Source organism: Lactuca sativa, chromosome 3 (genome assembly GCF_002870075.4).
Source record: "Lactuca sativa cultivar Salinas chromosome 3, Lsat_Salinas_v11, whole genome shotgun sequence".
NCBI classification, from domain to species: domain Eukaryota; kingdom Viridiplantae; phylum Streptophyta; class Magnoliopsida; order Asterales; family Asteraceae; genus Lactuca; species Lactuca sativa.
Genome location: NC_056625.2, coordinates 42917263 through 42931108, shown reverse-complemented (window position 1 = coordinate 42931108; position 13846 = coordinate 42917263). Strand labels below are relative to the sequence as shown.

At 31.0% G+C, this 13846-nt stretch overlaps 2 protein-coding genes across 3 annotated transcripts; one reads left to right on the top strand and one right to left on the bottom strand.

Annotated features, from left to right (window-relative positions):
• The first annotated feature begins 3028 nt into the window (after positions 1-3028).
• Positions 3029-8753, top strand: LOC111919360 (agamous-like MADS-box protein MADS4). Of its 2 annotated transcripts, none has more exons than XM_023914952.2 (8): positions 3029-3319; positions 4780-4858; positions 7274-7341; positions 7453-7552; positions 7666-7707; positions 7803-7844; positions 7930-8081; positions 8538-8753. In XM_023914952.2, the coding sequence occupies exons 1-8, from the start codon at positions 3135-3137 to the stop codon at positions 8617-8619; spliced, it is 750 nt and encodes a 249-aa protein (XP_023770720.1). In that variant the 5' UTR covers positions 3029-3134; the 3' UTR covers positions 8620-8753. The 2 variants fall into 2 exon arrangements, with proteins under 2 accessions (XP_023770720.1, XP_023770719.1); XM_023914951.2 differs by having other exon boundaries at positions 4777-4858.
• LOC111919359 (AP2/ERF and B3 domain-containing transcription factor At1g50680) lies at positions 5158-6622 on the bottom strand. The gene has a single exon (XM_023914950.3). The coding sequence runs from the start codon at positions 6115-6117 to the stop codon at positions 5158-5160; it is 960 nt and encodes a 319-aa protein (XP_023770718.1). The 5' UTR covers positions 6118-6622.
• Positions 8754-13846: the final 5093 nt, after the last annotated feature.

Here is a 13846-nt window from a genome sequence, read left to right as displayed (position 1 = left end):
TAGTATAAGGTGTATTTTAAAACTTTTCTAAAATACTAGGTTTAAGTATAAATTTTTGAAATTAATATAAAATTAATTTAATTTAAAAATAAACCAATTTTGATTTAATCTTTATCTTTTAATTAAAAAATTGATTAATTTAATTAAATCAATATGGATCAAATAATTATTTACAATTGAACAATTAATAAAAATAATTCAATTTAGTCCTTGTCTTAAGCCTTTTATTTTTCGAAAAGGGCTAGGGTTTACTATGTTTTAATTGTTCAAATTTTAAGACTCTTAAAATAACAAATAAGGAAACAGGACAAACCCTAGAAAGGATCCTTAAATTTTGAAAATTAGGCAAGGGGGCTAGTGTTTCTAAAACCCTTGCAAATTTCAAAAATACTAGGGTGGAGGCTAGGTTTTCAAGAACCCTATGGAATTTTCGAAAATACCTCCTTAGGGTTTAGTTTTTATAAACCATAATTTTGATGTATTCAACTTGTGCAAGGTCAATGAGAAAAATGGATATGATACCACTGATGGGTTTTATATGTTATAAAATTTTATTTTGGCAGAAAAACATAAACCCTAAGTTCAAATGCATCCTAAAGGATCTATGCTCTCACTATGATTTGCAAACAACTATTGAATATCAAGAACCCTAAAGTACAATGCTATTTTCGAAATCACTAAAGGGATATTAGAAAAATACATACATTAGTTTATTATTGCAAATAAACTAGTAATCTTTCCTTATTGGTCTTCAAAAAGCAAGCACCAGAAATCTCGTGCCTCTAATGACTCACACCCAAACCCTAACAAACTGGAGGCTAAAGAGGAGAGAGGAGAAGGAAGGGAAATTTTGAAATTCTCTTTGGAATGAGGTGAATTTCGAAATTCATAATCCAAGGGGTTTATATAGGTGATAAGAAGGCTAAGGATAAAGCATGTTTCCTTATATAAGATATCATCCTTTTTCTTGCTCTTTAATGCATTCCAAGCTTCCTTAAAGTCCAAGGATACCTCTAGAAACCCTATAACCATCTAGAATTTCAACCCCCCCCCCCCCCCCCCCCCCCTTCAAGGGAGGTTCTGGAATTTGTCAATCTTTAACTTTTGAAAATTATCACCTTTAGTCCTTCCATTAATTAATCCAACTAATCTCAAAATTAATTCAAATTAATTTATGAGTAACTATTAATTAAACAATATAATTTCTAATTAATATATTATTCTCATAATATATTAATAAATTATTTATTTTGATTTCTAATTAATTTATTAATAATATAATCAATTAATAAATCAGTCTTTTTCTCCAAATATCATTCCAGTCCATTAATTGGTTTGAGGGCAACCCAAAAGGACTTTGTTAATAATTCAAGAATACATTAATTTAGTTATTTTCTTAGACACCTAATCTAACAGTTACATAATGAAGTAGGTGCCATTGAAGATAAATTATTTTTATTTGCCGACTTCTTAAGAATCCTATTCCTCGTGTGTGTATTATGGTCCGTAGATGTATTATAGTTGCTTCTTACCTTTGTTATTTTTATGGTTCGAGTGATGATTAGATGGACCATGTCTTCTTTGAGTGTGATTGTGCTTGCTTGATATGAGGTTGGTTTTGCTCATGGTCTAGATTGTAGTTCGATTGTCGTTTGAATTGGGAGGATGTGGTAGATGGAATATGTTGACCGATAGTTTGATTGCTTATTCTTATAATTGGTATGTGTACAGAAATAAAAAAGTTAGTGTTAGTTGTCATGACTTTTAAACCCTATTTTAACTATTCCTTTGTAATTATCCTATTTTAACTATTCCTTTGTAATTATTTTCTGCTAACTTTTTGCTAACCTATTTATATTAATCAATCAACAAATCAAAAAAGTATGAGTGGGGGAAATAAGTTAGTTTTGTTGAAGTCGACTCTTTCTTATGTAATATGTTGTGGTGGATTTGTAATTTCGTGGTTCTCAATAAGTTTTGAATTGCTCATTTGAAGACAACGGATGACATTGTGATTAATACTTTTAATTGGGTTTGGTATTGTGTGAAAATGCACTACAATGTAAATTGGTTTATGTTGTATAGCTTTGATGTTGTTTTGCTTTTTTTTTTTAAACTTTTGTTCCTCTTCTGTCTAGTGTCTTACTAGTTTGGTTTGTTTTTTCATAATACATGTCATTAAAAAAATCCACAAATTCCAAAGATAACTTATCATTTTAATAATAAAACATAAAATAATTTAAATTACTCCTACATAAAATCCATCAATCTTTTATCCAACAACCAAACACATATGATTGAATTCGCCTCACCAAACACGGCCTTAGGTATTCTTGTTATTGTTAGTCATTTGTTCTACATAACTTATGTTAATATTTTTATTTATTTGAGCAAGTATAATCATAAATTTGCCATAAAAGTGGAAACATAATGATAAAATTAATGGAATTGCTATTTCATACGTGGGCTGCAATTGATGTTCGAATGAAGGATTCTATATGTAAATATAACTATGTCAAGCCCTTAAAAGATAATGTAATGGGAAATCTCAAAAATCCTTGGCCAAATTCCACAAAGCAATGTTGCAAAACATTACATCCACAATTTAAGTGATTTCGCTTCATTTATCAACAAGTAATTATTATTTTCTAAAAATAACGTTTCTCAACCATACAAGTCCATATAGTTGTACCATAATTATCTCGTCGTACCTCTCAACCATGACCAAAAAGTGTTATATATGATGATTTATTTGTGTAAAAGTTTCATTTTCAAATTAGTATTTATAACTTTCGATGATATTATTGTCTTATACTTTTTTTTTTTAAAATAAAATGCAATATAGATATATATGTTGAAACTAGTAACACATTATAAAATCAAAATTTATATAAAAAAAAGTTATACTAAAATCAGATATAATGATTAAGAATGTTTAGATTGCAGTTGTGTACGATAAATAGTAAATAACGCACTGGTTTCCATTAAATTAAAAGTTGATAAGTGTATGTGTAAAAGAAAGCGTGTATAAGGAGTGATACCAGGTAAGAGAGAAGCTAGAAACGAAAGAGAGAGAGATTGTGTCACCTCTGAATCTTTGTGTTTTTTTGGTGATAGATTCAGTGATTGTGAGAATGGGGAGAGGGAGGGTGGAATTGAAGAGGATAGAGAACAAAATCAACAGGCAAGTCACCTTCGCAAAGCGCAGAAATGGACTGTTGAAAAAGGCTTACGAGCTTTCCGTTCTCTGTGATGCTGAGGTTGCTTTGATCATCTTCTCCAACAGGGGAAAGCTCTATGAGTTTTGTAGCAGCTCAAGGTATAACATATATATGGATATATGTACTGATTCTTTTATGTATCGAATGGAGTACGGAAACGGAATCACATTTTTTGTATCTTCTATTCGAATCTGCTTTAGATCTAAGCAAGCAGCTCGGACGGGAATGGATCGATCTCAAGTGCTATGAAAAAGCGAATTTGTTTTTCGTGTAACAAGTTTGCAGTTTTCGTGAATGTCTCGGCGTTTATGGAACTTGTAGCTTGTTTTTTTGATAGATCTGCGAGTGGAAAGCCATGAAAAGAAGATTTCTCTTTTCTTACTCTCTCTCTCTCTCTCACCATTTCTATATAAATGCATCGCCATTTCTGTTCTTTTGTTTCGATCACTAGTTCTTTAACCTTTTCTAGCTTCCTCTACGACTCAATTTTTTTCAGAAGTGAGAGTAATTTGATTTTTTTGTTCATGAAAATTGTACAAAACTTCAAAAAGAATTTGTCATGAGTTTTCATTTCATGGCAGAATATTTTCTCTCTCCTCCTTTCGTTATGTTTCCTTTTGCTTCGCCTTAATTTGTTATATATATTCAATTCAAATTCTCATGTGTTCTAAATCTTTCAACCTCATCTAATTATGTAGTTACTTCCTGAGATCTAACATCTCATAGTTGAGGAATTCTCTCATATCAGATATGTTTCCATCTCTAGGGTTTCTTTGGTCACAGTTGATTCTTTTTCTTTTTCTCTTCCTTTTTTTCAGTTTCACCTCATAGGTCTTCCAGGGAGTTTTCATTGTAACTTTGATTTTGTATATTCAGTTTTCTATTAGCAGAAGAATTACAAAAACTTCTGATCTACAGAAATTTATGGATCGAAGCTGGTAGACGACTTCTTTCAGCAACACTAATACTATGAAATCCAGCAAGCAGATTACCGATTCATGCTTAATTATTTGTTGCCTCTTTGTGTGCATAACTTCTGTTTTAGAGAAAATAAATGCAAATGGTCGCTGATCTTGCAGCAGTAGCTAGGATTTTCTCATTGAATTTTAGAGGTAACAAGTTTGAATCCAACCAGTAGTGATTCCAACGAAATGCGCAGGATTCACTCCTTCCTGGATTGTTTCTCCGATCTTACTAAAAAACACCATAGGCTGCAGTTGGTTTTGACCCTCAAAAGTTCAATTGGCTCAATCAATGGCGACTTTAGGGGAAAAGCTTGAAAGGATATATATATTCTCTTCTTTCAGGACATGTAATTATGTAAACACCTTTACATGGTCCTTTTATCACACGTAAGAGAGAAAGATGAAAGGTTAAGTAATGAAAGTCTGAGAGTTTGTGTTAAACATAGTCCTCACTTTCTCAAGTACCTTAACACACATACTTAATTATGCTACTAATCAACTGAATGTCATTCATTTGTACATTTATCATACACAATTTGAACTTGATTTTAGTATTTGTAACGTGTAATTAATTACAATTATTCTTCTAGCAGCATGCTGAAAACACTGGAGAGGTATCAAAAATGCAACTATGGAGCACCAGAGTCAAATGTCTCTGCAAGGGAAGCACTAGTGAGTATTCTCTTTTCTATAGTATAAACAATCATGCGTTTCTTTCTATCCTACTTTCAGCTTTCATTTCAATAAGTTTATGTATTGTAGACTTGTCTTTATAAAGGTTAGATTTTTTTAGCTGACACAAGTTTTAGTGGACGAATACCTAACCTAATTAATGTCAGAAGCCGAACTATATATAAAGGTTATCAAATATAGAATACATCTAAGTTCAATGGGTAAACCATAACAAAGAAAAAGAAACTTTTATTTAAACTAAAGATTCATATAAACATTATAGATAAATAAAAAAGTTGTCATTCAGTTATGAGGACACCAAAAAGCTTCAATCCTTTGGTCTTTACGCTGCTTTTTTCTATAATTTCATCATCCATCTTTTGATCCTGAAAACTTTCTTCTGTTTCCCTTCTTAATTCGCCATTTTCCTGTGCCCCCACACCAAGCTTCAGACCTACTCCAATATTGCTACTAGACCAACACGTGTCGATAACCCAGAACCCCATATTCGATACTTGAAGATTCTCATGATAATAAAAGACAATCCTGTCCTTGGCCATTAGCTTCTTCTCTTTCACAAACTGATTCCACCCTCTAGTGAACACAAAACTTTGACTACTCTTCCAATAACAATAACGAAATTTCCACAATCTTTTCTGAACATCATAAAAAGAAAGATTCACCTCATCATTAACATGAACACCACCACCTCCTTCTGACTCATTATCAGGCACGTGAGGAAAATAACGAATAGCATACTTCTTAGGTATAACCAATCTGTTAAGCTTACCCACATCACTTGGAGTCAACTCCTTTTGAAAGAGAACCCTACATGAAAACCCGAAATTACCCTTTTGATCAGGAGATAGAACATTATTATTCTGCTCATTCTCCTTCTCTATTTTCCAAAAATCATCAAACTTAGATTGATACGTTCCATCTTTGATCATAGCTAAAATTATTTCCATGGTGTAATGAGTTTGGAACTTTGCCTCTTGGAGGGTTATTTTCGTCCATGGAAAGTTTCTTGGGGCGTCTGCACTTCTAAGCTTGAGAGATGCCCTGTCGTAAGCCATTGCTGCATCTATTTCAGATTTGAATGTTCCAAGCCATATTCGTCGATTATTTGCGTATATTTGAGCACCCCAGTTTCCATTCTGTTGTGGGACCACCCCTTTGTATTTTTGTGAATAATCATAATTATTTATCATCGTATGAGACAAATTGCTGCTGTAGTTTGAAGAAGAAAATTCCTCCATATGTTCACAACTTGTATAAGAACTAGTATATATTCTGGATTAAATTGGTAGAGTGTTAGTATAATATAAAGTTTTTATTTTTCTGTATCTAATCAGTAAAACATAAACTTTATCTCTCTCTGTGTGTTTTCTTATATATATAAAAAAAAAAAAAAAAAAAAAAAAAAAAAAAAACACTTCTTTTTAGTAAAACATAAAACCTAATAAACAATATTGTAAGATGAACATGTTAACAACATTGAACAGGAATTAAAGGCTGTAGGGATGATAAAATGTCGTGTTTCTATATTTTTTTGGTGAAAATAAGTTAATAAGAAGAAAAGAAACGTAAACATATCATGTAATCTGGAGTTGAAAAACCATTATGAAGTGAAGCTAACCTTTGGTATCTGAAAAAGCTGGAAAGAAGATGATTTTGAGTTCTCGTAGAAACAGTTCAGCATGAAGATATGTGTATATATACAAAAGGAGGTGAAATTGTATTGATGAAAGAAGTAGGGAGTTATTTATGGAAATTATTTCTCATTCCGACAAATTCGTACACTTGTAAGAAAATTTTCTAAAACTAATATCTCGTATAAACAGGAAGCAAATTTCGAAATAAATCTTTTAAAAAATATACTATATATTTGTTTATAAGAAATATAGATATAGGCTTAGTTTACATATATATGTAATGTAAGTTTTTAAACCTTAATTTCAAATCGTACGTAAGCAATCTTTCATATTTTTTGTTGAAGGATTTTCTTGAATTACAAAAAAGAAACAGAAATATATCTAAGCTAACAAATCGTAACATGAAAATCATAAACTATCGTAATTCTGGAGAAAAAAAATGATATATATATAACTAACCCATGACATTTCGTATATTTTCCTTAATTCATTTACTTATTTATGGTTCTTATTTTTCAATCAACAATTTACCTAAATTAACCCGAGTTGACGCGTTTTATCCACCTCGCGTACAATATTAATTATTAATAGATTAAAAAAAGGAGGAAATTCCGGCCAAATCAAATTAAAAATTAGTTTCTCTAACAATTAGGGTTTCAACTTTCAGCTTAAAACTTCCATTTATATATTATTAATAAATAATAACAATATAAGAGACATGCATATATACATAATACGACTTCGTTTCTCATGGATGTAGGAGCTAAGTAGTCAACAGGAGTATTTAAAACTTAAGACACGGTATGAAGCCCTACAACGTTCCCAAAGGTAAACAATAAAAGACCCAATATATTTACTTATTTTGTACAAGTTTTCTCTCTTTTTTTTTTTTTAATAAATGTTATTTAATTAATATGGTTGTTATGAACGTACGTATAGGAATCTTCTGGGTGAAGATCTTGGGCCTTTAAACTGCAAGGAGCTTGAATCGCTAGAAAAACAGCTCGATACATCACTCAAGCATATCCGATCAGCCCGGGTATTTTATTTTTATATATATATTTCAACAAATTAATTTAAATTATATAATATCATATATCAATGTCAAATTAAATTAAATAATTACTTTATACATATATATGTATGGCACAGACACAGCTCATGTTGGACACACTTTCAGATCTTCAAAAGAAGGTAATAAATTATAGAACAATCTCAAAAATTTATATAAAAATAATTCCAATTTTCTTTTTTCTGATATATATAGTACTTGTTCATTATATATGTAGGAGCATGCGTTAAATGAAGCAAACAGGACCTTGAAGCAAAGGGTATATATTATAATTATGTTAAGTAATTTCATGTAATATGTTATGCAATAATTTTTGTATTAATCTTAATTTTAATGTTTTGCAGCTGATTGAAGGAAATCAAGTAAACTCACTCCATTGGTATCCACATGCCCAACAGGAAGTCTGTTATGAAAGACAACCTCAACCTCAACACCAAAACGATGAAGCATTCTTTCATCCCCTCGACTGCGGGCCCACTTTACAAATCGGAAATGGGTAACCAACTTTTTAATCTGTTCAAAAAATAATCCATTAACTGAAAATTTGTTATTAAAATGTAACTTAATTAATGGTACTTCTATTAATAATAACAAAAAAAAAAAACAATGAGTACAACCTATAGCCAATTTAATAATTAACAAGTAAATTGAAAGGTTATTCAATCAACAAAAGTTGTAGTTGTAGTAATTAACTTACCTTTTGATAACATGCAGAATTTTCAGTTGATATATATATATATATATATATATATATATATATATATATATATATATATATATATATATATATATATATATATATATATATATATATATATATATATATATATATATATATATATATATATATATATATATATATATATATATATATATATATATATATATATATATATATATATATAGGTGTTCAAACCGATGATCATATCGATTTGTTGTGATTGAATTTTAGGTATCAAACGGATTCACTAACGGCAGGAGCAGGAGCAGGGCCAAGTATGAATAATTACATGCAAGGATGGTTGCCATGTTAAAAAGAATAACATATATAATAATTAATTATGGTATGGGTTTGTGGGCATAAAAAAGATCCCATGCATGTGTGCTTAGTTAACTGCTATATATTGTAAGTTATTTGGAACAAATTTATGTCAACAGAATTAAGATCTCTCTCTCTCTCTCTCTCTCTCTATATATATATATATATATATATATATATATATATATATATATATATATATATATATATATATATATATATATTTCCTGAAAACTGATGACAATTTTATGTTGGTCAAAAACAGTTTCACTGTCTTAATAACGTGGTTTTTTGGAAGAAAAAAAGACAAACAAGATTCATCATGCATGCAGTTATGACTTATGACAGCTGTCGTATATACCTATTTAACGTTGGTTGGTTTTAGGGCAAGCGTATACGTCATAAAATGCTAATTACGGCTGTGATAAATTACTTGATCGATAATTCAACTTTTTGGATTCCTTTTTATATATGTCCAAAGGCTTTTAGCATTTGATCATTTACCCAGTCTTGTAGTTTATGTATGTATGGTCTTCAACCATTCAAGACTATATTTTAATCACAATTAAGTCGCATTTATGGTAAGGATAAAACTTGTACTTCATTCACAATGTCCCAACGCCAATATGAAGACTCCACTACTATACAAACATAACGCGTTTGAGAAAATATCACAAACAAATTATATAAATCGATGTTGCCGTTTAGAATTATTTACGTATTTGGTCCCTAACATTTATTTTAGACAGAATTTCATAAAACGATCCATGTACTTTCCATGGCAAGGTACCATTAATTTCCACCTCTATGAGCACCCATTTAAACGCTTCTTCAATCTCTTTCTCTCTCCCTAGTATATGCAAACAAGCTCCAAAAAATCTAATTGAAGATGGTGTTTTGTTATTGTGGAAGGCCAACAATGGTCCTCACATCGTGGATAGAATTAACCCCATATAGGAGCTTTTGGCAATGCTCGAAATCAGGATCAAAGTACAGTTTTATTGGATGGTTTGAACTTTGAATACCCCCCCCCCCCCCCCCCCCCCCCCCCCCCATGTGTTGTAGGGCCATTGATATAAGCCTTGGATCGTTAACCGCAACGAATAGTCTTGAAGCATCTTTGTAGAAGATGAAGTTGCTTTTGATCTTTATTTAGTGGTTTTTATTTTATTTTATACGTGTGTATAAAATGAGATGATTGTAATGGCATTGGTTTGTTATAGCATAAATGTTGGTCTTGAAGCATGATGGGGTTTTGTTATACTTTATGGCGTAGTCTTAATTTGAAGTTGGTTTGAAATTAGAATTTCATTTGATTATTTGTAATGTCATTTTGAAGATGGTAAAGGACTAACAAAACACAAAACTGGTAAAGGAGTAACAAAAATATAATTAAGTGGTGGCATTGTCTTTAACCAAAAGTAAGTTTATTATAAAATTGATGTCATCATTTGTAACGTGTGTATTTTTCGTTACATCCTTATTTACGTTAGTAATTAATGTAAATTATATTATCACTAAATAAATAAGAATTTTTCTTTCATGTTACTTGTTTACAAAAAAAAAATGTTAATTTTATATAATTATTGTATATATGTTATATGGATAAGTATTATGATGATATAATATTTGTATAAAATACAGTTATAAACGTAACGAAAAATGATAAATAATAATTAAATATTATTTAGGATAAATAATATTGATAAAAGTAGTAATAGTCGTGATTACGAACCGGTGACTATAAAGAACGTCAAAATCTGATATTATATGAAGAAGTTATGATTTTTCAAAGTTTCGTATTCGACACAATATATCAGTGTGTGTCATAAAAACATGAAACGAAGATCGGTTACTCATTAGCCAAAATGATGTAAAGGAGAGTCGATGTCCACGAAAATATGAATTCGTCAATATAAAGAACGTCAAAAACGAAGCCCGTATGAACAAGTTATGAATTTCACAATGTCTTTCACAGTGTAATCTTTACAGATTGTGAAGTGCAAAATAAGATGTGAATTAGCTGTTGAAATCTACATGAAAGTTGTAGTATTCATTGATATGAATCAATGGATATAAAGAACGTTAAAAACAAAGCTCGTGTGTGAAAATTACGATGTTTTAAAGATCGTTAGATTTTACCAGGAAAAGGTGACATGGCATCATAGAAAAGACGACATGTGGCACAACCGGACACCACCCCCTTACCTACCCCGATGACATGTGGCTCCATAGGAATTAAAAACGTCATCTGGATTGACGTGCATTTCAAAAAAGTCTTTAGGGTTAATGACCTAGAAAGGTAACGAACTTTTGTCTTTGTCCACATTTAGGTAACTATGTTTTTTTCGTCCACATTTGACCATTAAACTTGTTTGAACTGTTCAAAATAGGGTAATATGACCGGTAATTAGCGGTAACATTACCCTATTATGAATAGGTCAAACAAGTTTACTGGTCAAATGTGTACGAAAAAAACATGATTACCTAAATATGGACAAAAACCAAAGTTCCTTACCTATTTTGGTAATATTGAGTTATTTATGTTAAGTGCAAGTAGTCATAAGATCCATTGATGTGAAATGAAATTGGGTTGTCCAGTCTTGTGTATGAGGAGATGGTTAAGTCTTGGGCCAACCCAATTTAGGCCAAACTAGTTAGGGGTTATGTTGTATACGCTTAAGGAGATAGGTTGTATCTGTTTAAAGACCAAGCAACACAGCTTAGCCCATGACTAGCCGGGACTAAACTAGGTTAGAACAAGCCTAACCTAATTGTTCATTGACTGTCGGAGCCTAATCCCAGGGCACACAGTCCTAAGACGGTTCTTATCCAGTATTATTAAAGAAACTTTGGTTTTTGTCCGTATTTAGGTAACCATGTTTTTTTCGTACACATTTGACCAATAAACTTGTTTGACATGTTCATAATAGGGTAATATTACCGTAATTACCAGTCATATTACCCTATCTTGAACATGTCAAACAAGTTCAATGGTCAAATGTGAACGAAAAAAACACGGTTACCTAAACATGGACAAAAACAAAAGTTCGTTACCTTTCTAGGTCATCAACCCAAAGTCTTTATTTAGGCTTATTTTTCTACATATTTGTCACACAACTTTCTCTCGACTCATTCCCGCACCAAAGAGATCAGTTTTCTGAGTTTTTGATCATGTTAGCGAGGCATTTTGGTAGTAGAGAGCCCAGCGAAAAAGAGCTTTTGGTATCAAAGTTCTACCCGCAAAGTTTCCGAGTTTTCGCTAGAAACCCTATAAGTTAAACTACACTTACTATGCTTTTAAGTGTAACTTATACTTATATTTATATTATGAACCTATAAATAAGATTTATCAATAATACTAGTTTTTATATTGTTTGATCTACTTATGGGGGTGATGTCTAGGCAAGATCTAGTGAGGTGTTAAAGTGGATTTCCAAACAATATATCTACATACCAAACGGGTCCTACCTCTAATATTATCTTACCTAGTCGTTATTTATCTGATTAAACTTGTGTTCATTTGGGATTACTAATGAATCTGAAATATTGTTATTATAGTCGCGAATAATAATAAATGATAATTGAAACTAAACTGAGTAATATTTGTACTTAGGTCTTTTAAAAGGAAAAGCTAAAGTGATGAATGAAACACTAACTTAATCACAAGTCTTCTACCTTTAACCAGATGAATGTATAGTTACTTTCAAAACCATAATCTTAATAAAAGCATTTATCGCTTATATATATATATATATATATATATATATATATATATATATATATATATATATATATATATATATATATATATATATATACTAACTGATTATTACTTGTGTTTTGTGTTAAATGTATATCATGTATTATAATAGTATTGCATGAACATGAAACTGTACTGGAGTCAATTACTTATATTATAATCTTGTTTTAGTTATAAACGAAGGCTTGTAAAGGATGCTTACTTCAAAGTAAGTTGAATAATTGAATAGTCTCATTTGGGTTAATGTGAGAGATTAAGCGGAGTGTAGTAGTCTTCTTCTTTCTAGACAGTCAGAAATGACGGGCATGTATCAGACAAATTGTAGGTTTGTCTAGGTCATATCCTAGAATAAGATGAAAACACTTGATTATTCTAGGCGGTCTTGTGAATTACGTTGCTAGTATGGACTTATAACCCACATACATAGATAAAATGGGATACCATATTTATCAAATATTCTAAACATTGGTTGCCTTTAAATGGCTTACACTGTCCAAGAAATCCCCCAGTTATGTAGTTAATCAATTGCTTAAACGATTCATCAGGTAAGGTGATTTTTCAAGATGATCATTGAATTAGGATTTATGAGAATCATTTGGTTTGGGTTTGTATGTATAGATTATATTATAGATATCTATGCCGAATAGTTTATCTATATTGTCTAGTAACGTTTATTTTTGTAAGAATATTGTATATGATTATTTATCATTATAAATATCATGGGATAAAAAACACTATGTGTCTTACCATGTTTACCAACCTGACACACTCAATTTATATGCATCACAGATAGCGGTACTAAGGTTGATGAAGTTTTAATAAGATGTTAAGTGAAATAAGAGACAAAAATGTAATAGTATGCAGGACCTTATGTTTTTACGTTGTAACCTATCTTGGGTATTGTAACATCCCAAAAATCAGAGTAAAATTTTCATTTTTTCAAAACAACCCCAAGATAATAATTGATTACAAAAAACGTTGTTTCAAAAGTATAATGCAAAAATCAGAGTATCCCAAAATCCAATAACATAAAATCCGAATGATGTGCACAATCATGCCTTCACCTTGCCACGATCATATGAAGTACCTAAAACAATAAACTAAAATTGTAAGTCAAAGCTTAGTGAGTTCCCCCAAGGTACCACCACACAAAAATATAACCAAATAGATATTGGGTCCACAACCTCCTAGTAAGATTACACCTGGCCCACAATCTTCTGGTTGGAATGCCCCGACCCATAACCTTTTGGTTGGATTGCCTGATACATGTTGGGTCCAAAACCTCCTGGTTGGGATTAACCCTAGCCTACAACCTTACGGTTGGAATGCCCCGACCCACAACCTTTCGGTTGGAATGTCGTGGTTTGTTGACTGGTAGCACAAAGCAGTACAGTCTCAACCCCACCATACCATGTCGACATATACATAACAAATAGCAAATATTCATCAACAAATAATC